Here is a 26,941-nt window from a genome sequence, read left to right as displayed (position 1 = left end):
AAACCCACGAATGATGAAAAATCTGCCAGCTGCAGATTTCTGATCTGGAAATTTAGTTAAACTTCATAAAAACTTAGTTTGATTTTTTTTTCTGTAGTTGACGTTGGTTGGAAAGCCCCTGAAATTCAAGCTGTTTTTCAAAACACGACAGTACGTGCTTAGAAAAAGAGAACTTTTCCACTCAATGCAAAGCACTGAACCAAAGTGCTTATTAACCATGAGTCAGCTGAATTTCAAATGGCTTCTCGCAACAAGATCATTGTGAATTTACTCTTTCACACAGTTGCTCACTGCAATTATTCGACATAAAGGATGCATAATAAAAACTAGCTTTACATTCACTGTGCTTGGATAACTCCTTTCAGGGTAATGGGTCTCCAGTAAGTGGGATCTTGTCCTGCAGAACTTTTCTGTTGCCCATCCCCTGCCTATTTCCAGTTCCCATTATTCCATCAATACAGGCCTCAGGTAGCTGTAAACTCTGAAATAATCACGTCTGTCTGTCTGTGTTTTACACCACACTCATCACCATAGCATCTGAGCATGAAATTCTTGCCCCATAGATGTAAATGGTAAAATCCCCATTGGCTTCAAGGGGGCCAGGATTCCACACTGAGAGAGAATTCTGTCTGCAAGTGGGTGAAAACAGGAGGCTGAGAAATTTAAACTCCAGACAGTTTGCTGAGATTATATTTGCACCAGGTATTCTGGGTTTTCCGGGAGTCCAGGATATTAGTGACTTATACATAGAGGGCCTACATTTTGCTGTGGTGTTCCTCAAATTCTGTTTCTGTCAGTCTCTCAGGAAAAGACAAATTATCCTCTCTCTTCATCCTGTGTAGTTCCCCCCTTTTTTTTAGGGTTGGGAGGGGCTTTTCAATCTCAACAATGTCAGGGCAAATTTAGAAAATAAATATTAAGACGATAGGGGAGCATTTGGGGTCTGTAAAGATATACAAGATGTGGATAAGGCCTTTGCGGCACTTAGATTCATTGTCTCATAGGCGTTGGGTAAATGTATTCACTTTATAATTAATTAAGAAGAGGTTCAGAATTCACTGGAATGAAAGCTGGTGCTTTCTGATTACTGGATTGAACAAAATCTCTTTTAACTGAGCTCAGAGGAGTTATATTGAAGCATTATTTATCTTACAGTATCCTTTGCTAGTATATCAATTTGCCCTGTCCTGGTCATTGTTCAGCCTTAGGCGCAACATTCCTCACTTAACTAAAGCCTTATTTAAATCAAGGGATTCTTCATTTTCATCCATTTAATTTTGTATTCTAGGATTTTTTGTTCTGTATAATCATATTTTAGAGTGTAGTGGATTTGCAGATTAAGAAAATATGGCCAGATTCTCTGCTGCTCTAAACCTGTGTAGCTCCATTGATTTCAATGGAGTTGTGCTCATTTGAACGAGCTGAGGAGTTGGCCCATAATTTTTTATGTTCATTTTCGTTTACTTTATAAATGCCTGAACTGGTCATTGATCGTGTTCATGCATTCTAAATGTGGCATATGTCCCCCCACCTCTGTCCTTGAACTAGATCTGCTGATGCAAGCCATGGTAATTCCAGTGAAATTAATGGAGATGGGTGATTTACAGGAGTTGAGCATCTCGCCCGCTTTTTCGCTTGTGTTGGACTTTCTCCTCCAAAACACACACGCACACATGCCATTTTTCCCTTCTTGTTTAATGTTATTAAGGGTGTTGGGTTTTTAGCTATCATATCTGTATGAGTTTTAGACTGTTTTATGGTATGGGTTTTTCAGTACCCTGAGCATTCCTATGTGGGATGGGGTGGGACAAGATGGTAAAGTACAGTTTTATTACCGAGTATTGGCATTTCTATGATGCTCATCCCTGGGGTGTGCCAGCTGTAGTATTGGAGTGCCAGCTTTAGTAAGGAAACATTGCATACAACATGGAACATCCTAACGTTCTGTTTGCTTCTTAACGGTACAAAAAGTGCTACCCAGGAATCAATTTTTTTCTCGGTCTTCACAACTGCAGTTAATCCTTGTCTCACAAGATGCCTCTGCTTTGTTCGTTGTGCCCATTTGTCTGCAGGCTATTGCTTCCCTTCTCATTGCTGCTGTCTCTGCAGAGCAAGTAGTTTCCCTTCCCATGCTCCCCTCTCTCTCACTTTTTAGGATAAATCACTTCCTTTCCTAACACCACTACTCTCCTTTCATGATGCTTGTCTTTCCTTTGCACCACTGCACTCTGTAGACAGGGCCCGTCCCTCTTTTTGTGCTGATCAGGTTGCTTCCTTTCTCACTGTCTAGGCTGGGGTTCTCACAAGACATTTTTTGGTGGCCGCTCTGACAGTTTTTCCTAAAATACTTAATTAACTTTAGGAAAAACAAATAAATATGCACATATCCATGTCCAAATCATTGTAATTTATTTATGTAGGGTTTTTTCAGACTCAGTAATAAAAATTATGTACAGTTGTCTCTATTCTTTACTGGACCTAAACAGAATAGAACCATAAATAAGGTGCTTTGCACATCCTTGCCTTTTTTGTAGTTGTTTCTTTTGCCCTTTTTTTTTTTTTTAGACTTGCTAGCTAGTAAGTCTGCTCCTGTGAAGACTGATATTTGTAGGTTTGTTCATATCAGTTTTCACTGCAGACATACTCAACCCTGGCAAGCAGGGGAACAAATTAAGCTGTGAATGGAGAGGTGGGTGGGGAGGCAGTGGGGACCAGAGGCAATGAAGGGCTGGGGAGGTACTGGAGGTTAGTGATTTGGAGACTTTCTGAGCCTGAGAACTCCTTTCCACTGGTTTTAAATGTATTTGCACCTGGTAGGTAAAGTATCCAGGTACTTCACACTGACGCTCTGCAGGAAGACTTCACAGACCTGTTGAGGGTCATAGAAGTGTAGGACTGCAAGGGATTTCAGTAGGTCATCTAGTCCAGTCCCTTGCACTCAAGGCAGGACAACATAATAACTAGACCACTCCTGACAGGTGTTTGTCTAACCTGTTCTTAAAAGCCTCCAGTCACTGAGATTCCACAGCCTCCCAAGGCAATTTGTTCCAGTGCTTAACCACTCTTGATAGTTTGGAAGATTTTCCTAATGTCCAACCTTAACCGTCCTTGCTGCAATTTAAGCCCATTGCTTCTTGTCCTGTCCTCAGAGGTTAAGGAGAACGATTTTTCACTTTCCTCCTTGTAACAACCTTTTAGGTATTGGCAGTGGCGCCGGAACACTTTTTGTAGTGGGGGTGCTGGAAGCCAGCTAAGGAAACTGTAAAGAAGTGGTGCCCAAATGTTTTACCTCGCACCCCCCTTACGCCTGTCTGTGCTCCCCCACCTCCCAGAGCCAGGGCTCTGGGAGGGGGACACGGACAGGGGTAAGGGGGCCAGGAGCTGGGGCTGGAAGCAGAGCTGCGGGTGCAGGGCCAGCTGCTGGGACCCAGTGTGGGGCCAGGAGTGGAGCCCTGGGCATGGGCTGGAGGTGCTGCAGCACCCCCTACACCCCTACTTCCCACACCTATGCGTAGCAGAAAACTGTTATCATGTCCCCCCTTAGTCTTCTCTTTTCCAAACTAAACAAGCCCAGTTTTTTCAGTCTTTCCTCACAGGTCATGTTTTGTAGACCTTTAATCATTTTTGTTGCTCTCCTCTGGACTTTCTCCCATTTGTCTTCATCTTTCCTGAAACGTGGTGCCCAGACCTGGACGCAGTACTTCAACTGAGGCCTTATCAGCTTGGAGTAGAGCGGAAGAATTACCTCTCATGTCATGGGATACTATGTGATAATATTAAGTATAGATGTGTCAGTATGATTAGTTTTTATGCAATACACTAGAACCTCAGAGTTATGAACTGACCAGTCAACAATACACCTCATTTGGAACTGGAAGTATGCAATCAGGCAGCAGCAGAAACAAAATTTTAAAAAAACCCCAAATACAGTACAGTACTGTGTTAAACATAAACTACTAAAAAATAAAGGGAAAGTTTAATAACAAGATTTGACAAGGTAAGGAAACTGTTTCTGTGTCTGTTTCATTTAAAGTAAAAGGGTTAAAAAGCTGCATTTTTCTTCTGTATAGTAAAGTCTCAAAGATGTATTAAGTCAATGTTCAGCTGTCAACTTTTGAAAGAACCACCGTGACGTTTTGTTCAGTTACAAACATTTCAGAGTTATAAACGACCTCCATTCCTGAGGTGTTGGTAACTCTGAGGTTCTACTGTGTCTCCTTGATGTGCATTATTATTTATTGATGTAGCACTATCAATATGCATGGCACTTTACAGATAAGTAAAATACCATGGGCTCTGTAATAATCCCATTCAGGGCCAGTTTCTGATCCCCCTTATCTGCATTAAATTGCATGTTTCAGTATGATTACGTGTGAGTAAGGGAATCAGCATCTGGCCATAAAGTAGTAGTAGTTTTATCACCGACTTCAGTAAGAGCAGAAGCAGACCAATGTTGCTGAAGGGCTCACAGCAGAGGGGCCTGAACTTGCAAATGCGTGCTCACAACAGTAGTCTCGTTAACTCCGTTGGGACTACTCATCAAGTAAGGACTACTTGCCTGAATAAGAGTGTTCAGGATCATGTCCTAAGTTAAAATACAACAAGAAAGAGTGACAATATTAAGGGAAGGGAGAGGAAGGACAAAGGTTACAGAAGTAGAATTTTTTGGTTACGTAACTGCTTCATATTTTTTTTTTTTTCCCCATTTGCAGGAAGTCCAAGAAAAGGCCTCTCTTTTTCTTATGCAGTTGGACTTAACTGGCGCAGTTCCCAGCATTTTGGTTGCCATTGTCCTTGTAGCTGATGGGGATCGTCATGGACGCAAAAAATCTTTAGTTCTGCCTTCAGTGGGAGCTTTTATATCCAATGCTTTCCTCGGTGCATTCTCGTATTTCTCCCTATCCCTCTCTATTTTCTTTGCAGTTGTATTTTTTGGTTCACTGTTTGGAAGCATGGCAACTTTCCTCGGAGGAGCCTTTGCCTTTATAGCTGACCTATGTCATGAAGAGAAGCAGAAAACGATACGTATAGCTGTGGTCGATTTGATTTTTGGACTTGTATCTGGATTAGCAGGACTGACTTCCGGCTACTTCATAAGAGGATTAGGCTTTCCATGGACATTTGTTGTTGCTTCTCTGCTTCACTTTATTAATATTTTCTATATTACATTTTGGCTGGAGGATACAGTACGTGTACCTGAATTCCAGCAACATGCATTAATATCTTGTACTGAAGGCCTTAAAGAAACATTTTCTGGAGTGTACATGCTTTTTAAAACTTCCACTTATAAAAAACGAACTTTAATCATTGTATTGCTTTTTACATTCATGATGTATTTTTTTACCTTGATTGGTGGGAGTTCTCTTTTTACATTGTATGAACTGGATGAACCTCTCTGCTGGAATGAACTCTACATAGGATATGGAGCAGCTGCATTCACTTCTGTTTCTCTGACCAGTTTTTTAGGAATATACTTTTTTTCACATTGTCTCAGGGACATCTATATTGTCTTCATTGGGATATTTTCTTACATTGGAGGAATGGTCATGGCTGCCTTTGCCAAAACTACACTGCTCATGTTTTTAAGTGAGTTCAAAAGCAGGCCCTTTAGATTCATGAAATACGTGAAAATTGTTATATTCTATATAATTAAGCCAGCTGATCCCTTAAAAAAACCTAAAGATATGTTTAAAAACAACAACAAAAAAGTAATGTTCAATCAAATCCATGTTGGATTTTAAGTGTAAATTCAAAAATGAAAAGTGTGACAAGTTAATGAAAGCACTTCCTTATGGCTTTTTGCTTTTAATATCACATATATACACTGGGTTTATGAATGTTTCTCTGTGCTACGATAATTTAAGATGATTGTGTCACATACAATAGTAGTTACAGTTTGAATCTTCTATTGCTTTTACTATTTGGAGCCTTCAGTACATAAAATGCAGTTAGACTATTTAAAAAAAATGGCAGTTCACCTTTAAATTCTAAAAGTGCTGTTACCTGAGTGACTCATGACTAATTATATTGTTTTGCAGTGAGAGTGCCCTCTCTCCTATGTTTTATGCCCATTCCAGTTCTACGGTCCATGATGTCAAAAGTGGTCCTGACTAGTGAACAAGGTGAGTTGAATTTATTAAAGAAACACAGTCATTAGGCATCTTCAAATAGGCTCTAAATTATAAAATGTTTTGAACATATTTGTGTGCAGAGTTTCCTTTTTTTTTTTTTTTTTTTTGCTTGTTACTAGCTTTTAAAGGTAATTTCTTTAATTTCAGGCTCTATCTATTATCACACTACTTTATTTCAGTAAAATCCTTGTGACTTTTGTTTCCAAGTTAATGTAAACAAGATTAGATGTTAACACCTGGTCAAAATTTCTTCTTTGGGGAAAAACACCAAAAACCCTAAAAGATTGGTTAGCGTTTTGGTTAAAAATAGTGATCCTCTGAAAACTTGAAGTGGAGTTAAAGTAAAGATTTGTTATACAGTTGTGACTTGACAAGTGCTTTTAACATTCGGCAAGTTTTCACATTCAGAGAAATAAATAAATCTCATGTTTAGTCAGCCATACACAGGGTGAATGGCCAATCTTTGAAACACTTGAAAGGATGAAAAGAAACAATTAAGGACTGTGATACTGAGTTGTGCACCACTGCCTCATGGCTATAGTAAATTTCCCAAAGGACATAACATCAATTCTTACCTATATAAAACCATGGATGTTTAGATTTCAAACTAAAAACACTTCATATAGTGTAGTGCAGAAATGAAGCCTGTTATTCTGGAAGGTTTTCACTGATTTTTTTTAATTTTAAAGATGGTAAAGAATAGCTTATTGTTTGAAGTATGTATGTACCATATTTTGGCACCTCTAGCTCCGAATGCTCTCACAGAATTTTGAGTAGCCAAACTGATACTTTGTGAAAGTGCCAGCTCATTTATTGCAAAAGAGTTCTCTTAAGCTTTTCATATTTATAATATATTTAGTGAAACAAAGATGTTTTTAGCTGTACTGGTCTCTAATCATTCACATTGCCAAGAAACTACAAATGTGGAAATATCTTTCTTTAGGATTGCCTATAGTTGAGTGGCTTGATGTAGGGGACAGTTTGCCTTATAGTGATTGACTCAAAGAGCTCATTCTATTTAGCTTAACAAAGAGAAGATTAAGGGGTGACTTTATTACTGTCTATTTGGATCTACATGGGGAACAAATATTTAATAATGGGCTCTTCAATCTAACAGAGAAAAGTATATCAGAATCCAGTGGCTGGAAGCTGAAGCTAGACAAATTCAGGCCAGAAATAAAGCATAATTTTTTAACGTTGTTTGCCGTTAACCATTGGAATTATTTACCAAGGGTCATGGTGGCTTTTCCATCATTGGCAATTTTTAAATCAAGATTGGATGATTTTCTAAAAGATCTGCCCTAGGAATTTTTGTGTGGAAGTTCTATGACCTTTGTAATACAGGAGGTCAGACTAGTTAATCACAATGGTCCCTTCTGGCCTTGGAAACTATGAATATGTGAATTTGTGACCTCTTTATGCTGAATTATTAGTCATTTTATCTATATAGCACCATGAGCATATATAATGCTGTGCCATGGGCAAGCATGCCAAAAGAAGACATTCTTTCCTAAAGAGTATACAGTCTAAGGGGTAATCTGGATGGAGTATAATACAAAAAATGCAGACTGAGGTAATGTAGGAATTTTTTATTTCTGGAAATGGAGGAAGAGGATAGAGGCACTGAAGTCTCGATCCATCAAAGCACTTGCTTTGTTGGATTAGACCCGTGTTGAACATTAGCTGGAAGCTGTTCAGCATATAAGAGGTAGCATGAATGAAACAACAAAGTTGGGAAAAGATGGACATAGAGAAAAAGTAGAAGAGGAGAGCAGGAAAAGGGAAGATATAGTGGGTGGCATTGTACAGAACTTTGCAAGTGAGAATGAGTCGTTTGATATGGAAGGACAGTGGGCGTTACTGAAAAGATTCAAGAAAGGAGATACATGGGCAGAGTGGTCGTAAAGATAATCTCCACTGGCAACACGCTCTTGTCTCTTAACAAATAATAATTCTGAAGGTGGTTCTCCTCCCCTCCGCCCCCCGGGTAAAGCATTCTAATAGTGATGCTGCACAGTAATTGTACGATGTGGAATCGTAACTGTAGTGGATCTTTTGTATTTTTTATTAATCCTCTTCTCTGACCAAAGTGAATGACTTTAATTTCAATACATGCAGAGCACTGTATTGTTATCCAGATATTTTTTATTTTAACAGGTGCTGTGTTTGCTTGCATTGCCTGCTTGGAAGTTATGACTGCTGCCATTTCACTCACAGTTTTTAATAGTCTCTATGCAGCCACTGTAGCTTGGTTTCCAGGCTTTAGTTTCCTCTTAGCAGCTGGTCTTTGTATAATTCCCCTGGGCATCTTGTGGTAAGTATATATCATAAGATTTTTTTATTAGAGTAGAAATATATTTATGCATGAAGTGAAGCTGGGTGGTTTAGTGGATAAATGTTGCCTTTCACCTGTTGGCTCCATATTTAAGTCTAACTTGAGTTTCCTAATATGGGGCTAAATTCTACCCCTGGATGCATGTGTGTAGCTTCCATTGGCATGAGTGGGAGCCCTGTTTGAGTGTGTGCATCCTGGGGGAAAGTTTGGCACAAAATGAGGGTAATTGAGCTGTATGAAAGCAGAGAGCTCAGTTTTGTTGTATATTCTCACCAGAGGGAGTTTTATGGGCCTGATCCAAAGCCCACTGAAGTGAATGGGAGCATTTCCATCCAGGCCCCTTTGCTTTGATCCTGCAGCATTAAAATCAACAGGATCTTTGATATTGACATTTACTTCACTGAGCATGGGATCAAGCCCTGTGTAGACAAATCTCCATGCATATCAGAAAAGCTGGGGGAAGGACAAACTTATGTCATATTTACCCACACTCAACCAGCTGTATTTCAGTAATATTCAAGACAAATTACACCTTTCCTTGGCGTTCATGATATCTAAATTCACTTGCATTCTCTCTAACGTAAACTATGCATCTGAGACTTTGAAACATGAATGGAATTGACCCAGTTCATGTATACTCTTAGATTCATAGAAAGTTAAATATTTACTAAGAGGGATAGTGTTATTCTTCCTGAAGTCTTGTACCTTTTCACCTCGTGCTTAAACTTCACCTCAAATACCTTTTGTTCTGGATTAGCTGAGTTTTAAGATCAGAGTAAAAAGAAAAGGAGGACTTGTGGCACCTTAGAGACTAACCAATTTATTTGAGCATAAGCTTTCGTGAGCTACAGCTTACTTCATCGGATGCATCAGAGTAGTGAGACAAGAAGAACACTTCCGACTTCAGTGCCTTTCAACATTTCAAAACCTTGGACCTGATTCGCTACTGCATCACTCCAGCTTTATGCCACTCTAATTCCATTGAATTACCCTGGCTTTAAACTGGAGTAATATATCAGTGATTCTGAACCACTAAGTTTAATGGAGTTGGAAGATAGAGTCTCTCATCCTGGAAGTGGACAGTATTTTAGAACATAAAGATACTGAGGTGCTCAAATACTCTGTTAATGGGGCCATATGAGTACCTTAGATATAGAGAGCTATAACAATCTATAATTTCCAGAATAACAGGGAAAGCTCCTTTCAAAAAGGCAGTGTTTTCTGTAGAAAGGGTCATAGACACATAGCAGTAAATTAATCCATCTTGGATCCAGAACTATAGAATAGCATGATAGTTATTTCTGAAGGTCCTCTCTTCCCTCTCCACTCCAGATTGTGCCTTATCATCTGTGGTATACTGCCCTTAGAATAACCTCACTCACCCTGAGAAACCATCCTTTCTGAGGGTGTCAGAGCAGAAACTGCAGCTTGTTCCAATTTGTGCTAAATCAGGCATGGTGGCTTAGTGCTTTTCACAGACAACCAAAATGAGATTGTCTAACTTATGTTACATAGGGCAAGTATTATCATTGCTTTATTTATTAAGCCACCTGGACCTTTCTGTGCAGAAAGCCATTGGGTGGTGTTGGTGCTGACTCAGCATATTGTACATTACTGTCTTGCTAAAAATGTCTTAGTGTCTTCTCTCTCTCTGTTTCAGCTGGCTTATGTGCACCAGTTGGCATGAAGAGGACTTGGCATCACTTGTATATGAAGAACAATCTAGTGAAGAGAGTATTGAGAGTTGAACAAAGAATTTATCTACCTTGGTTTTCTAGTCTGTTGTGCATGATACAACCTGTTACATACACACTGATAGGGGAGTGAGTGTGACAGTTGTAGGTGAAATCTGGACAGTAGCCCTGTAAGTTACCATAAAACTGCTAGCATTTCCAGTCTTTCTGTTTTATGCTAGAATGAGTTTAATCCTTATACTTAACTATGCAAATAGGGTGAGAGTGGAGGGTCTTTATCAGTTTTTAAAGTATAGCAAAAATGTTTGATTTATGAATAAGAATTTAGAAGACTTTTATTTTTTTACATGCTGTGCTCTTGGATTTACAAATAATATCTCTTTCAGAATTAATAGAAAATAAGTGAAAGCCATATTTTGTTGTGTCTCAGGTTTGAAAATGATTTTAAGTGAGGCATATGATACAGCTGTGTGATCTAAACTTGTGTGACAATGATAGTTTGCCAGATCATCGGCTTGTATAAATCACTGTAGTTCTGTTGAAGCCAATGGAGTTATGCCAGTTTGCACCAGCTGAGGATCTGGCCTATAGTGTGCATCTCAAAGGACTTTTGTGTTACTGTGGGGCCTGTAGGACAGTCAAAAATGAGCAAACTATATGTGTTCTCTTCCAAAAGGCAAAACTGGGAAAATTCTGGCATATACTGTAAATTAAACCATTTTTCTGCAGGTTTAATTTATATGTGAAACATTTGTGAGTGTGGAACTCACCTGTAACTTTGTTCTCAAGATGGGTTTTCCCTCTAACGTTGTAATGAGAATAACCTGTGGCAATGAGAAACCAGCATGGACTGTTTCCAATGCATTCCTTCTCATGGCAGCTAGATGCACTCATTCCATTGGTGGGATCTGTGATATCAACATTTGGCCAGTTGGAACTAGTTTGAGGTTAATTCATTTCATACACAACATCAACCAGCTGCAATATTGTGGTAACTTTTGCTCATTGCCTTCAATTTACACTCTAATCTCTAGTCGTATTCCTACAATCATTGGATGGACATGGACAAAGTCTCACTCATGAGTAAGTTATTAATTTTACATAGAAACTGTTGTGCCAGAACAGACTCATAGTCTATCCACTCCCTGTCCTGCATGTGGCAATAACCACAGTGAGAAGGGATATCTGTTCCTGACCCTAGCTAGCGCCTGGTCTATGCTGTGAAGTAGAAGGGATTTTTTTATTAGTTATTTTAACTGCAGATGTTCTTCTACAGAGCCAGATCTTGGTCCATTTAAGTAACTGAGAGTTTTGCCATTGATTTCAACAGGACCAAGGTCTGGCCCTAAATGTTTAAGCCTTTTTAATAATCTGCTAAATAATTTGTTTCAATAATATTCTAGGCTAATTATAGAGGCTGCGATTCTGCAAAGACTTAAGCACATGCATTTTCAGCACTTCAAATATTACTTGCATTGTGTAAACTTAAGTATGTGCATAAGCCAGATTGTATAAAAGGTTTTTGTTGTTTTTTTTAAACCAGTTCTAAATATGCTGCCTTTTAACTTCATTGTGTCCTTTCCCCCCCCATTATGGGGCAAGATATATATATACCATTCATTTACCTACATCATAGCTCCATTTAAATCATTGTAGCATCTTTAAGAGCTCCTCTCTTGAAAGACCATAAGATCTTTCTCTTCTGTGGATCTTTCTTTATTTCTTTTATAACCTTGGTGAAGTGACTAAATCTGATCCACACATCTAATTGTTTTGCACTGAATGCACTCTAATTGTAAATAGAACTTATATAGCACTTTTCATCTTCAAGGCACTTTACAATTATTTAAGTAATGAATTCTCACCCTCTGGGGTAGATATTATCATCCCTGTTTATGAGATGAGGAAACAGAGAGGTTAAGTGACTTATCCAGGGCCACAGAGCAAGTTAGCACCAGAACTGGAATTCAGAAGGAATTCCTGGCTCGTTGGTCTTGCAGTATGATAGCTTTATGCGCAAGTCAGGCAGGCAATTGCATTATATAACGCACAACTCTGCCCTTCCCTTCTCACCCTGTTTTTTAAAAAAACCCATAGATAATTATTAAGCAGAGATTTGGTACAGTAATTAGAATAAAGTAAATTGGTTGGAGTTCACTTTAGCCTCCATATTAGGAAGGATGTTATGTTAGGAAATCAACTGTGAAATGTGAACTAACCGTATATGCACATACACTTTAAACAGCAAAAGGTCAGAATTCTGGTAAGAGAAAACTCTTTGTTACCATATAGGAGAGACAGACCACAAATCTGCACAACTCAAATGACCTTCCCCTCTTCTTTCAAATTCACTTTAAGAACACCCTACTTAGCTTTAGCAAAGCCTTTCAGAGGTAATCCACCAAAAATATTGGCACCATATCAAGATTGGTGCTAAAAGAGGTGTATATTCTGTGTATGATCTAGACTGCAAACTCTTCAGGACAAGGACTTTTTGCCTTCCTTTACTTTTGTACAACACCAAGTACACTGGGGATGCTCACTAAATAGAGAGCATAAGTTCAAAGGAGAGTCTAAGGACTCAAACACAAACTGAAAAAAGCACTTGAGTTGTAAACAACTTTTTGCTTTTAACAAAAGCAAGGACATTTTTTCCATAAGAGTGCTGTCATGATTTTTTAGGCTCTTCATATAGACCACACACAATTCTGATCTGCCTACTCTGCTCATACAGGTTATATAATATTTTCTGGCGTTAACTATGTAGAGTGAAGCTGCTGTGTAGAAATTAATAGCTCCTGAAAAATGTAGTGATTCAGAAAAGAGGAACGATATCTTCATTCATTTCCCATTCTTTATGGAGGTTCTGTCATTGTCCCTGGCAGTAATCTGAAAAACCTAGTTCTACAATGGGACATTCCACTGGCTCAAATGAGAATTTTCACACATGATCATATTACGTGGGTGGGAGAATGCAACATTTTATGTCAATTTTGCAGCACACAATGTATAAAACCATGTTTTGTGGACTTGTCTATAGGGAGATGCAAAATATTTCTGGTGAATATAGCACTTAGATTAAAATAAGTAGGAGATTATGCCAAAATGTATGTAGAATCATTTCTCTCATTTATTCTGTATATAGCATGACACCAGATGGGTTGAGGCCTCCAGGCACTACTGTACTATACATTTTTAATAATAAAACCTTACAATTTTGTAGCAATTGTAAAAATGCAAGCACCCTTTTGCTATAAGTCAATAAAGCAGAGATCTGTCTGGTCTTCTAAATGTTTGGCTCTTGTTCTTTTGACAGATAAGCATGCACAAAGCAATACAATTGCTGGAGTAATATTTAGAAGCTGCTCAGGCCACCACCATATTTAATTTCTTTTGCAGCTAGTGATACAAAATAGTATGTACTTGACACTCAAGTAAAATGACTGGAGATCACATTGTATACAAACAAAACAGCATGTGATCTAAGATGGGCTAGCCTTTCACAGTTCTTACATGGACAGTAAAAATGCTATTCCAAAATGCTGTTTTGTTTTATAACAAGACTCCCTGACTCCTGCAGCTCTCCAGTAAAGCAGACTGGAAATTCCACAACCACCTTAGGTAATTTAGAAATTGAAGGGTTTTTTTTTATTAAGTTAAATATGAAAAATAATGCAGTCAGGAAAGTATCCCTTCTGGAGTGCAACATGCTGCCTCCACATTCTTCAATTTGCTGCAAGACTTTGTATTAAAAATGCATAACTGCACAGAGAAGTGGCAGGAAGGGAAGCTGGTTGTTTTGGCCCACAGGAGTAGGGAACAGCTGGGACTTTTGGTACACAGACAGGCATAGGAGATGCCTTGGGATTTTGGAATAAACATGTACCTGCATGTTTCTGTGGAAGTATTCAGCAATGCTAGAGTAGAGAAAAAGGCTCACATTTAAGATCTCAACGTTATGCTTCAGAGTTAACATCCAAATCTGCTGAATGGATGCAGTTCCCATGTCCCACAATTACTGTTTCAGGCCATTTACAAACCTGAGTAGACTTCATTGCATTAAGCTTATTTTTGGAAGGTTTTCTTTGCAATCACTGGGTCTTGAGATGGATGATTTTTTTTTTTAATGGGACCCTGCTTCAAAAAGACAGCAATCCATAGCATTTAGGCTGGTTACATTCTCAAAGTGTACATAACACACTTTGACCACTGTATGAAGTAAGAACAAACAGAACTGTCCTAAACTTATTGCAAGGATTAGTATGTTATGCATATAATTAACTTTGAATAGCTTGTAACAGCCTGTGTAATTTAAATAAAAATACACCCTTTAAACTTACAGAAAACAGCTTTAATCTGGCTATTCATTTATAAAAGATGCATTTGTGTAGCTTAATTTTAGGCTCTCCCTTTGATTATCCCCAGATAAGGTTGTTTAATACAACCAAGTCAGTTCAGTTTTAATTTTATGTTCTGCAGTTATGTAAAATAAAAATTCATGTTTACTGTAACTTTTGTGATGCAGTCTGTCAGATGTGCCTTTGTTTCATGCAAACATTATGAATTTTACATTTACTTTCTCAACATTGGTATTTTTCCCTTAACCACTTAGCAGCATTTAAAGGTTATTTTAAGTTTCCATGTAGGCAGGAACATAGCCCAAAATAGGGCTACAGAAGCTCTCATTCTACAGAGCAATGAAGCCCGACGAGACTGTTGTGAAATCGAAAGGAGGGGTTCCCCCCTCAAAAGTAGCTGGGTAAAGCCAAATTCAGCTCCCAACTCTTCCTAGGGAGCAGTGTCTAATTCTATCCTGAGGGGCAACTGAGCTCCAGTGAGTGAGCATCTTAGCTGGGGGAGACAAATGTGTGTGGCAGGTTTCTTTTCTACCCATGAGCTACTGAGGATCCTTAAAGGGACTGCAAGTGATGAGAGTAACATTGCTTGGGTTGGAGGTCAGGGACTTGAGTTATGATTACATATTTTTGGAAACCACAGCATTTATAGCAATTTTTTATTTGTTTAAAAGATTTCAAGAACAAAAAGTGATTCAGTGGAAAATGCCTGTTTTATATTCAAAAAGTTCTTTTGCAAGAACATGTATTCCCTACATTTACTGAGTAATCAATTTTAAAATTCACATGCATTTCTGAACTCTTGTAGTATATGTATATTTCAAAAACTAAGCAGCTATTGTCCTGAGCAATATATGAAGAGTCTTCTTGTATAGTTTTAAAATACCTAGTTCTAGGACATTTATAGTGACAGTAAGCAGAGAACAAATCATAATAGACTTTCAACATTTAATGTGCCTATTCATCAAGTAAGGCAACAGGTCTCCTGTGGGTAAGTTAACAAAAACATTGTATCAATGTAATATGAATATTGTACACTGAACCTGTAGTATAGTATAAAGACACATACAAGAAATGTTTTCATGAACAGGAGGTTCAGACTACATTTGTGTTACAATAAACCAAGCCTGTATTCCACCATCACATGTGGTTCTCCCATAACTTCACTCTGCGATGGGTCTAGAAAATAGATAGTAAAGTATTTACAAAGTTAATAACATTTTGAAACAAACCATCATAAGACAAGATGACTACATTTCCTCTAGATGTATTTGTTTATAGCAGGGGTTCTCAAACTGGGGGTTGTGATCCCTCAGGAGGTCGCAAGGTGAATACATAGAGGTCATGAAGTGTCAGCTCTGGGGGGCTGACAGCCCTGAGCCCCCATTACATTAAATTACCCCCCACCCCCATTTTTAATTTATAAGGAGGGGGTCATGCTCAGAGGCTTGCTGTGTGAAAGGAGTCACCAATACAAAAAGTTTGAAAACCACTGGTTTAAAGCAACGTGCACATCTTGATTACTGAGAGAAGTTTTGTAGTGTATGCTGCAAATCTGTCAACCCTGTAAATATTTGTTCTAAGCAACAACCAGGGGGAAGGAAATCTGGCAAGGGTTTCCTTTCTAGGGAAAGGGAGGGAGGGGGGAAGCTATGCTATGTTCAAGCACCAGAGAGTTACACATACAAGACCTAGGACAATAAATTAAGTACAACAGACAGAAAAACAACAAGTTTTAAACTTAGTTGAAATGGCATATCAGCAACATGAGCGTGACAAAAGAAAGATTTTACAAAGTGATTATCAAAGCCCAGTACTTAGTTTAAAAAAAAAAAAATTAGAGAATGGTTACAACACTAAAAAGCAACAGTGAATATTAGTTTCAAGTGGGTGCATGTGTATAGAAAGAGACAGAGTCCAAGTCTGATAGGTAAGATAGTATATCAAAAGAGAAATACCAGAATGAGAACTTCAAACAGAATACACTAAAAAACCAGCACTCATACTGGAGTGCAACCCAAACACCACATACGGTGCTTCATTTAAACAGGGCTTCAAGGAGCAAGATTATGCAAGGGGCAGACTGACTCCCCCTTCATATCAACCACTGGAGTGGGGGCAATGCACGTTGGGGAGCAATATGCTCTGCCCTAATGGATAGAACAGACAGTGCTCCTTCCATGCACAGTACAAACTGGGCCTCTCTGAGGCACATTCCCTTCAGCACTCCTCCAGGAATATGGAGGCTCCATAATTTAGCCCCAGATGATAAAACCACTTCTCCAATAATTTTTTATTGGCATTTATTCTCTTTAACTACTATTAAAACATGGGTTAGGGGATATGGTACATATCCAAATACAAGACACAATTTTGCTTTACATTTCCGGATAACAAGCAGCTTCACCATATTTATTTTTTTCCTGATACATCCCTTTTCTAACCCCTAAATTTAAATTAATAAAAAACAAGATATTTTAAAAACCTAACTGTCGGGGGCACAGAAATCTTGACAGTTCCCAAATCTCACCTTTCCCTGATAGCCCTGAGAAAGTTTTGACAGCCTACAAAATCTTTGAAAGAAAACATATTTACCATTAAGAATATCCTCAAAACCAATGCATTCATCATTTCCTCTCAGTGTATCCAGCGCTATATTTGAGCTATGCAGAAACGGAAGACGCTGGATCTGTGAAAACACAGCAAGAGTCAGAAAAAACGCAGGCTTCTCCATATTCAGGCTTCCCAAGTCCAGACTTCAGAGTAACAGCCGTGTTAGTCTGTATTTGCAAAAAGAAAAGGAGTACTTGTGGCACCTTAGAGACTAACCAATTTATTTGAGCATAAGCTTTTGTGAGCTACAGCTCACTTCATCGGATGCATACTGTGTCTCTAAGGTGCCACAAGTACTCCTTTTCTTTTTCAAGTCCAGACTGTAATTAAAAGTGATAGGCAAAAGAATTTGTTCTTTGGGAAATGACAGAATGATAACATGGACTCAAGTGTAGAGATATTCTAGCCTGCACACATGTGCCAGACAGGTCTTGAGACAACTCGTCTTATAGTCAAGGCATAGGATCTAAACATCAGAATGTACTATTATGAAAGACAGTTTTCAATTTCAGTAGAAAAATATGCCCACTGTTTTCCGCCAAATATCTGTGAATGGTCACTACAAAGTATCTTTACCTTGAGAGTTACGTGATTAATAAACATACATTTCAATAATCTGGTTAGCTACTTTATTTTCAATTTTATTTTTTCAATCCATATATCAAGACAGTAAAAAGCACATCAAGAGGCTATACCATTATTTTAATGAACTTATATGGCCTTCTCTAAGAGTCATTTAGGTTAAATTTAGATTATGAATATCATTTCTCCAATCTCCACTAGAAGCAGCCTTAATGAGGTCTTTGTCCATGATTAGGGTTCCTAGGCTCTACAATAATACAAATAAAACAACAACAAAGCTTGAGATTGGCTCTTGCTCAAAAGGACCGGTTTATGCCATATGAACCATCAGACCACTATATGATTGTGGAGGAAGGAAGGCTCCGCGCGTGTCACAGGCAACTGACTAAAACGAGAAGTAAAGAGCTCAGATCACAAGATGCACATCAGACAGCAACATATTTGGATTCACAACTGCCTTTGACAAACTTTACTGGTAAGTTATTGTGAGTACTTGTTTTTTATATATAACAAAGCATAGCTGTCTCTTGCTTGTGGATATACTGGATTTGTAATTATCCATAATATTCGCTAGTACAGCTGCACTTTAATCAGTTCCAATACTAATACTATTCCAACTCAAATGCTGTAAAAAGGTAAAGTTACCGTACAGGCACATATCAGTGGTGAGAGTTCATATTATCTTCTAAGAAGATTAAAAAGATAACAATCAAAGGCCAACAAGTATCCTAAGGTCACAAGAATTTCTTCTCTCCTGCATAACTAAGGCGAGCCACACGTAGGGGGCAAAAAAGTCTCTTTGCTCTCACCACTCTCCCTTCCTGCCAGATATGCAAGAGGCTGTGGGAGAAAAAGCTCTCTTCCAACAGATCTCAGGAGATCTGCAGGGAGGAGTGACTGGGTGAGAGCAGGACAAATTCCAGCATTTCTTGTAAGTCTTCTGGTGTCTGCAGGGCAGGAAACCCACAGCAAACCTTATGAGGCTTGTTGTGGGCCAACGCTTAACCCTTAAGATGGGGTAGTTCCTTATTCTACCTCAAAACACATCTGTAGTAGGTGCCTCAGCTGTAAACAAGCCCAAACAGGCTTGTCAGTCTTTAATGACCTCAAATACATTCAGTGAGGACAAACAAGTCTACTATGGCTCCTGGGGGTGGAGTGGAGGGAAGACGGACGTGCAGCGGTCAAAGATTATCTCACAAGGGGTAGTGGGTACAATCTCCCACTGAACTTAAACTTTGGGGGCTGGCTCCCAATGAACTTCTCACAGCTTACAAAGAAGGGCTAATGGAGGGGTGCACATAGGGTTTTACTGCCCTGATCTCTCCCCCATCTCCTTGTGCGCTCCAGCCCCCCAAACTCCTTTAGTCTGCAGAAGCAGAGTTCCCTTCCTGTGAATTCTCAGGAGGATTGCCAGAAGGAACATTGGTCTTGGGGAAGGAAATCAGGGATATAATTTCCATTCCCGTGGATCCTCCTCCCAGGGCCCGCAGGATGGGAAAATCCCACACAAGACTTAAAGTTTGGCTTCACTTCACCTGGAATTTGCTGTGATAACAGAACTCTGAATGTTTCAAATAAGCAGCGTTAGTTTTATCATAAGTAATAGAGCCAGTTCTGCTTAGAGTTTGCTTGAAAATTTTATAGTAGATGAACAGCTGTTATCTAATGTATTTTGAAATAAACAAATGCTTTTTAAAAAGCATGTTTGCAGATATGTCTATAATTAACTAAGGCAATTCATATTACTAGAATAATTTAAAGCGCCTACCTGCTTTGCTGCTTTGAATTCCATTTGCAGCTTTAGAGGTGCATGGAGTCCTTGAATATTTCTCAGAGTCGATAAATTCATTTTATCTTGGTTTAGCTGAAACTATCAAAAGAATTTTTTTAAAGCTGCATTTAATTATAGCTATAGAAAATATATTTGTAAAATTATACTTCAGTGAACATGCATATGGAAGTTGTCCACAGCACAAATAAATTAAAAAAATGCAATAAATAGGTTGCTAGATTTATAAACCTCAGTGTGTAAGAAAACTGCCAAAACATTAACTCATTTGTTTTAAGCAACTGAGAAAGAAAATCTAATTTTAAAATCATTACATGCTGCTTGCTACTGGCTAAAACTGTATTTTGTTATTTTTGGCAAGCAGAATGTATTGGACTCCACCAAGTGGAGTAGTTGTGTATTACTTTAATAATTTCTTGAAATTGCTTAGTGATATTTTAATATATTAGTAGCCCAGAAAGAGGAAAGCCAGGCATCTTGGCCTAAAAGAATCCATGGCAAGCCTTATAAACTGACAAGAAGAGTAACTTTTTTTGCTATCATTGAAAAAAAATAAGAAGCCTGTATTTGGCAAACTTTTCCTATTTCCAGTATGATGAAATTACTTTATATATGATCTCAGCAGATATTTATTTTTGTTAAATATCTTATACGCGAGTCCCACTGTTTTAAATCATTTAGGAAAGCAAGTGCTGAGTCTTGACTCCTTACTGGGTCCTCTGGCACTAATCAATAACAAGAAATATAGTATATGGATACCTACTTAATAGGTACTGGTTCCTGATAAAAGAAGTTGTGACTGGCCAAATAAACTTTTCAAGTATAAACTAAAAATCATTTTGCGTGTATTTGCAGTATTTACTGGGGGGGTTTGGCTCCAGGTTTTGCATTGATGCTACTGAGATCAGTGATAGAAGATAGTGATTTTTTTCTTAAATTTTTTTTATTTTCTTAATATTCAGAAGTTATACTTGTAATGTTTATGATTACAATATATTGGTGTAAGAGCCATTGATGTTTCCAAAGAAGACAGTTAGCACAAACAAGCAGAAGTATAAGTTACAGGACAGGATACCATCTCTAGGCAAAACATCAAAGGTCTAGTCAGTCTCTGTAATTTTCATCAGAAGTTTAGAAGAAAAATATTAACTATACTTCCTCCCCACTCCCCAGCTTCACTTCTTTAACTTACTACATTAGCCTTGCCAGTGTCTTTTGCTATTTAAAAGTGGGGCTTATGACATACCAAGCAAAGACATTTAGTTTCTTTGCTATTAATGCTATTTGTAGAGTTTATAAACTTCTACAGCAATAAGAACAGCCATAACCATTTCAGCATAATACAGGAGTAATATTTTGGAATATTACACTTTTAGGTTCATTTTAGTATCTCCTGAAGATGTTTAGTTCTACTGCGTCAAATCTCCTGTGCTGAGATAAACCCTAGCAGTTCTTTCAGCTATTAACCAACCCACCGCCCCATCAAAAATTCATAATGAAATATCATTTTAATTGCATAAATTATATCAAAACAATACTATTGTTAGGCATCTTTATTCCATTAATATTAGGATCCTATTCACCAGTGACTGAGATGCACTGAAATTGCTCCGGTCAAGAAGTTAACATTAACAGTGGCCCTTAATTAAACTTTCTAACTAACTGATGGTAAGAAAACAATAAAAGGTTATCAAATTCAGCATTGCACTTACATTTTTTTCTGACAGTTCCAAAGGATGGCTCGGCAAAAGTTCATTTTTCACACTTGTAAAGCTACAAAGGCAAACAAAAGTTGTTTTTTTAAAGTCACAGAAGAACCAAAAATTACTGCACCAATGTCTAGTCCGACATTAATTCCAGATACAAACATCAGTGCTCATTTAGAACAAGGAAAAAACCTATGCAAGAATTTCAGTCTTTTTCTGCTTCAGTTTCAAGCTTAACATAAAAGCAGTCATGTTTTTTCTTCCCCCGGCTCCAGCTCACAAACAGAAGACAAATTTAACTTGAATACCTGAATAAACCCTGCTATTATTGGTTCACTTATGGATAATCTACATGTGCGACCCTAAGAGCATCCTTGTGCCAAAGGGTCTGCTTGGTACCCAGCAATGAGTTTCAGCTGCCCTGACCAACTCAATGTACTCCAACTCACTAATATTACAATCTGTATCTAAAAGGTGTAATGTAACATGTCACTGGAAAACTAATAACTCACTGATCATTAATATTCTTGTGTGACATATGTACGGTCAACCCATGAAGAACTTTACAGATAGGCTGGAAATATATGACTGAAAGGTGTTTATCAAATTCCCCGACATGCCTGGTTTAAACAGGTTTTCCCCAAACAAAGGAAAAAGGCCAGGTGGGGCCAAATTCAATGGGCTATTCATTTGACAAGCTGTATAAAAAATTGCAGGAAGAGATCATTTGCATTGTAAAAGTCACTAGTGGAGGAGAAGACAACAGAGAGTCTGCAGGAGGCATCCACACCCAGCAGTGAAAAGGAAATTTATCTAGGGGTACACTTCAGAAGAATACATTTCAAAAGTTTACCGGACTATAGAGGGGGAGTGAACCCCTAAATTATCCTTCACCTGAGGAGACAAAGGAACCAAGCACTTTAAGCTGTGAAGAGTCCTCACCAGAAAGTCTGGTTAGCCATACTGGAAAACAGACGTCAAGTATGTCTACACTACAATGTAAGCCCAGAATTTGAAGAACTCAAATTAGCAGACCCTGGGTTTGTTAACCTAAGGCTTGAGCGTCTACACTCATTTGTAATCACAGGTTAGGAATTGTTGAACTCTGGGTCCTAACCTGGGGTTCCAGAGTTTACACTGCATTATGCAGGCCTGAGTCCAACCACCTATATCCCAGTCTTCTGAGCACCCTCCTAAAATGTGGCCACTCTAGCCCTTTGTTCATGGTGCAGCATGGGAAAACTTGACTGTCCATCCAACTTGACTGTTCAGAGGATAAAAAAGTCATCTTGTGGGATACTTTTAGCAGACTCCCAGACCACAAGTCCAGTGGGGCTACATCTACGCTACAAAGCAATAGGGCTTGAACACGGGGTCACGGTTTGACTCAGGCTTGGACCTGCCACCCCATGGGGTCTTGGGACCCTGGGTTAGCACAATTTGTGTGTATACAGGCGGGATTAGGTTTGAGCCTGAGTTTGAACTCTGAGTTTACGCTGAAGTGTAAACATACCCTTGGTGAGAAACACTTCTTTGAACAAGAGACTTAAACCAGATTTTAGTCTTAGAAGTGTTTTCACTTTTATTTCCTTGTAATCCTTTCTGTCTTTATTCTTAGTATCATCTATGACTTTTTGTTTAATGACCGTGTTTTACTTTTACCATAAATCAATTCTGTGCTGTGATTGAAATAAGAGCATTTGTAGCCCCCCTACCCCTATGAATCAATAAGCTGCAGTGTACTGTCTTTTTAAAGGAGCAACAAATGACTACTCTCTAAATGTTCAGGAGGGCTGGACACAGCACAGTGACATTTCTGGGGAGCTTGGGAGTTTACCGATTGTTACCTGCAAAGCAAGGTTTGGATAACAGAGCCCTGAAGAGTCTGCTGGCAAGGAGGACAAGCTGGTGTGTCAGGGAGTTGTCACACAGCTTAGCAGTAGCAAAACACTGTCCTGTAACTCACAATTCTGGGAACCTCAGCAGATTGTGGTAATGGTAGATGGTTCTGTGGAAATTCAGGACTGGGAAGGTATTGGGGTCACTCTGCAAAAAAGTAACTGGATGGTGGAAGCCAGGGTGTGACCTGCATGCTTGTAAGGCTGGCTGGTGGTATCAGGGCAGTGGACCATAGCAGCATAGCATTTAAGGCACCCACGGTTGTAGGGCAGGTGGTGACACAATTCTTACCAATCTGGGTTGAACGTCACAACATGGTACTTGTTTTGACATTATTTCATTTTCAGAAAACCTTAATTCCCTGACTATACTGTTACATGCAAGCCTTGGATTTTCTCTTTCTGAATCAGTTTGATAAGCATTTTAAATTTCAACAGAAGTATTTATACTTCTATTCTACATGTATATTTTATATACGTGTGTGTATACAGATATGGTTCTGACCACCAACCATCTAAAACACTACCAAGTAGTGTAAAAATATTAGGCCATTTTCCACACTGTTAATACTATTTCAAATGCCATTCATAGCTGAAGTCAACCATTTTGGCCAACATTAAAAGAGCACACGCAACTATTATTATTATTATTTTTTTTTAAAAGACAAAGTTCATATATGCGCAGGGATGGAAATTAAGCTTTTTCTATCAGTTGTTTAAAGGTACAGCCTTATACAGATCACTAGTTACACAGCTGTTTGTATTTATTATTTGGTTCTAAGAGTAAGGTTTCATAGGAAACAAGTTCTTGACGCATAATGCTCCTACAATAATTACACGCAAAGTGACTACACCAGTGATTCTTAACCTGCACCCTAATCAGCACACAGCTGTGGCCCACGTGATGCACAGGCAGTATGTATATCGCGTGAATGCGGCCCACATAACACAGAGAGAGCTGCATATGCAGCCCACAATGGTAAATAGGTTGAGAATCACTGGACTAGACATATCTTTTGATATAAAGTATACGGCCAAGAAGGGTATGTTCTAAAACAGGTGCATAATACATAAAAACTTTCTTCCTACATACTTAGAATTTCAATTTGGTTATGGTAATAATATATTAGCAGGCAGACAAGGCATACCCTCTGCGTAGAATATCATGACCTCCAAATGCTCCACTAGCTGAAAATTCAGCAATTGGGATGCTATCCTTAAGCTGAGATCCAACTCCTCTGGAATTCTGAAACAAAAAGCAAGGATTACTTTTACAGAATTAGGCCCCATTCAGCGCTTCTGTTAGCTCTGGCAAACAAAAATTTAGATTAATCTCTTGGTCTTTATACCAAAAAAGAATTGTTTGATGTTTCTTTAAAACTACATACGCACAAGCCTTAGTCTTCAGGGTGACTACTTTTTAACTGAGACTATAAATGACATTTAGTTAGGACACCTCAAAGCGATTTAGCAGTCCTTAGATCTCTTGGAATAGTGTAATATCATGCTGTTTGCTCCTCAAACTTGCTAAGGCAGAACAAAAAGAACAACTTAACGCTCTTTTACTACATATCTGGGAGCACCTACCTAAACTGGGTCCCCATCCTGATTGGGGCTTCTGGGCACTACTATAACACAAATATGAAAATGACTGTGCCATCAACTAAGGTTTAGGAAGAAACTTCTGTGAGCAGATTATTCCATAATTGTCCACTACAAGGTTTCTTGAACTCTTCTCTGAAGCATCTGGTTCTAGCCTCTGTCAGATGGAGGATATTGGACCAATGGTCGGACATGGCAATTGCTATTTTTCTTTATGCAAAGGCAAAGGGTAATAAAGAAAGTAGAAGATAAGCCCTATAAAGTGGAACTGACTGGTGTAGCTGTCTGGGGAATTTTATATTCAATTCAGTTTTGAACGTCTTTTTACCCCAGAAACATAGTAACAAATTAGAGGGAACTCAGGGAAGATCAACAAAATGTAGGTATGTAGGTATTTATTTATTGGGGTGTGGGACTGAAGGCATTGACTTTCAAGGAAACACAAAACAGTTAAATAAATGTAGCGTCATCTACCGATTAGAGAACTGGACTGGCACTCAGGAGATCTGGGCTCTATTCCCAGCTATGCCATTCAGCTACCGAGACATTGGACAAGCCACCGCTCCTCTCTGTGCCTCAGTTTCCCTTCTCAAACTGCCTGATTTGTCTATTTAAACAGTAAGCTCTTTGGACAGAGACTGTTTCCTACTATGTGAAGGTACAGTGTTTAGCACAATGGAGCCTCCTTGCACTATCACCACACATATTTGGAATATGAAAATACAGGAGAAATTATTATTGTACAAGAGGGAATGACTAGAAAACAATAGGATGAAGTAAAGTAAATAAAGGCTGAAAAACCAGAAATATTCCCAAGAGTGAAACACATCAAGTACTGCAAAAAGAAGTACTTGATTATCCTTCATTTTGTTAGGCTAAACAAGCCAAGATCCTTAAATCTTCTCTTGTAAGGCAAATTCTCCATTCCTCTGATCATCCTAGTAACCATTCTCTGAACCTGTTCCAGTTTGAATTAGTTTTTTTTAAAGATGGGAGACCAGAATTGTGCACACTATTCTAGATGAGGTCTCACCAGTACTATGTACAATGGTAATAATGCTTCCCTATCTCTACTAGAAATATCTTGACTGATGCATCCTAGGATTGCATGATCCTTTTTCACAGCAACATCATGTTTGCAGTGCATAGTCATCTTGTGAGTGATCAATATAACCATATCTTTCTCTTGTCACCTCTAACTGATATGATCCCAATTTATAGCAAAAATTATTGTTGTTAGTCCCTAAGTGCATGACCTTGCACCAAAAGCAGGGGTGGATACCTAAACCTTAATCTTTGCAAAGTCCTGGGAAAGGAATAGCAGGAGGCATTGCCAACTCTAGCCACTCTATCACAAGTCTTGCAATATTTGGTGGTGTTCTTAAAGCCCCAACTCCTAGAGTCAAATACTTCTGTAAAAACCTCAGCTTTCATTTCCTGGAAGTAGTTGTCTAGCCCTCATGGCTACCGAGCCAAGTTTAAAGACGCCCTCAAATGCGCCCTCAAAGCTCAGAAACCAGAAAGCAAATAAAAAGACTTAACTCTCTCCTCCCCCCGCCCCCAAGAAAACACCCACAAATGACATGAAATCAAACTCTCATATGCTGGAGCCGGAGTTCGGGATGCGGAGTAGGAAACAATCCCAGAGTGGGGGGGGGTGGGAGAGAGATAATCTAACAGATGTTCCCATCCCTGAGACACTGATCCCACAGGGGGTGGGCGGCGGGGATGGTGCCATGGCGGCCCTGACACTGCACGGGGGGGGGGGGGGGGGGGGCAGGGAGGGCGCCGGGCTGGAACGAGCTGCTGCGGGCGGGGGCGATTCGCGCTTCCGGTTCACCCCCCCCCACTGGCTCCTACTCCCAGGTACCGAACCGCGGACCACGAGCCGCCTCCCCGCCGCTGTACACGCCGGGCCCGGCCACCCCCATGACTCAGCACAGCCCCGCCGCCCCTAGCGGCCAGACCCGGACGGGGGTCGCGGCGGGGCGCAGGGCCCACACGGCGCAGACGTAGCCGCCACCATCACCACCAAGCAGCGGCTGAAGCGCCCGCGGGGCCCTGCGCCCCGAGCCCGAACTCACCATCTCGTCCCCTTCACGCACAAGCCACCCCTGCTTCCGCCTGCACTGATGACGTCACTTCCGCTCCCAGCGCAGCTTATTGCGTCATACGCAAGAAACGCCGTGAGGCGAGGCGAGGCGAGGCAGGGTGGGGCCGCGGCAGAGGGCGG

General features: G+C 39.4%; 2 protein-coding genes across 2 annotated transcripts in view; one reads left to right on the top strand and one right to left on the bottom strand.

The window, feature by feature from the left end:
- The window catches only part of SLC46A3 (solute carrier family 46 member 3), a 19,109-nt gene extending 5,682 nt beyond the window's left edge, over window positions 1-13,427 (top strand). The window contains exons 3-6 of the mRNA XM_074958992.1: window positions 4,713-5,586; window positions 6,039-6,122; window positions 8,289-8,445; window positions 10,127-13,427. Of these exons, the coding sequence (XP_074815093.1) occupies window positions 4,713-5,586; window positions 6,039-6,122; window positions 8,289-8,445; window positions 10,127-10,214 (1,203 nt within the window). The 3' untranslated portion in view covers window positions 10,215-13,427. The remainder of the gene's footprint in view (window positions 1-4,712; window positions 5,587-6,038; window positions 6,123-8,288; window positions 8,446-10,126) is intronic.
- On the bottom strand, window positions 13,273-26,941 carry POMP (proteasome maturation protein). The gene is made up of 6 exons (XM_074959004.1): window positions 26,793-26,941; window positions 24,255-24,352; window positions 21,215-21,275; window positions 19,482-19,583; window positions 17,111-17,204; window positions 13,273-15,694 (listed from the first exon to the last, which is right to left on the bottom strand). The coding sequence occupies exons 1-6, from the start codon at window positions 26,793-26,795 to the stop codon at window positions 15,627-15,629; spliced, it is 426 nt and encodes a 141-aa protein (XP_074815105.1). The 5' UTR covers window positions 26,796-26,941; the 3' UTR covers window positions 13,273-15,626.

Source organism: Natator depressus, chromosome 1 (genome assembly GCF_965152275.1).
Source record: "Natator depressus isolate rNatDep1 chromosome 1, rNatDep2.hap1, whole genome shotgun sequence".
Taxonomy (NCBI): Eukaryota; Metazoa; Chordata; order Testudines; family Cheloniidae; genus Natator; species Natator depressus.
Note: the sequence above shows the minus strand (reverse complement) of the source record. Positions and strands in the feature narration are given on the sequence as shown.

Bases quoted from the DNA above. Each gene is read 5' to 3' on its own strand.
- POMP (XM_074959004.1), bottom strand. The intron at 21,276-24,254 runs GTATGCCTTGTC...TTGCCTTTGTAG, and splicing joins CATGATATTCTACGCAGAGG to CTTTACAAGTGTGAAAAATG. The intron at 19,584-21,214 runs GTAAGTGCAATG...TTCTTTTGATAG, and splicing joins TGGAACTGTCAGAAAAAAAT to TTTCAGCTAAACCAAGATAA.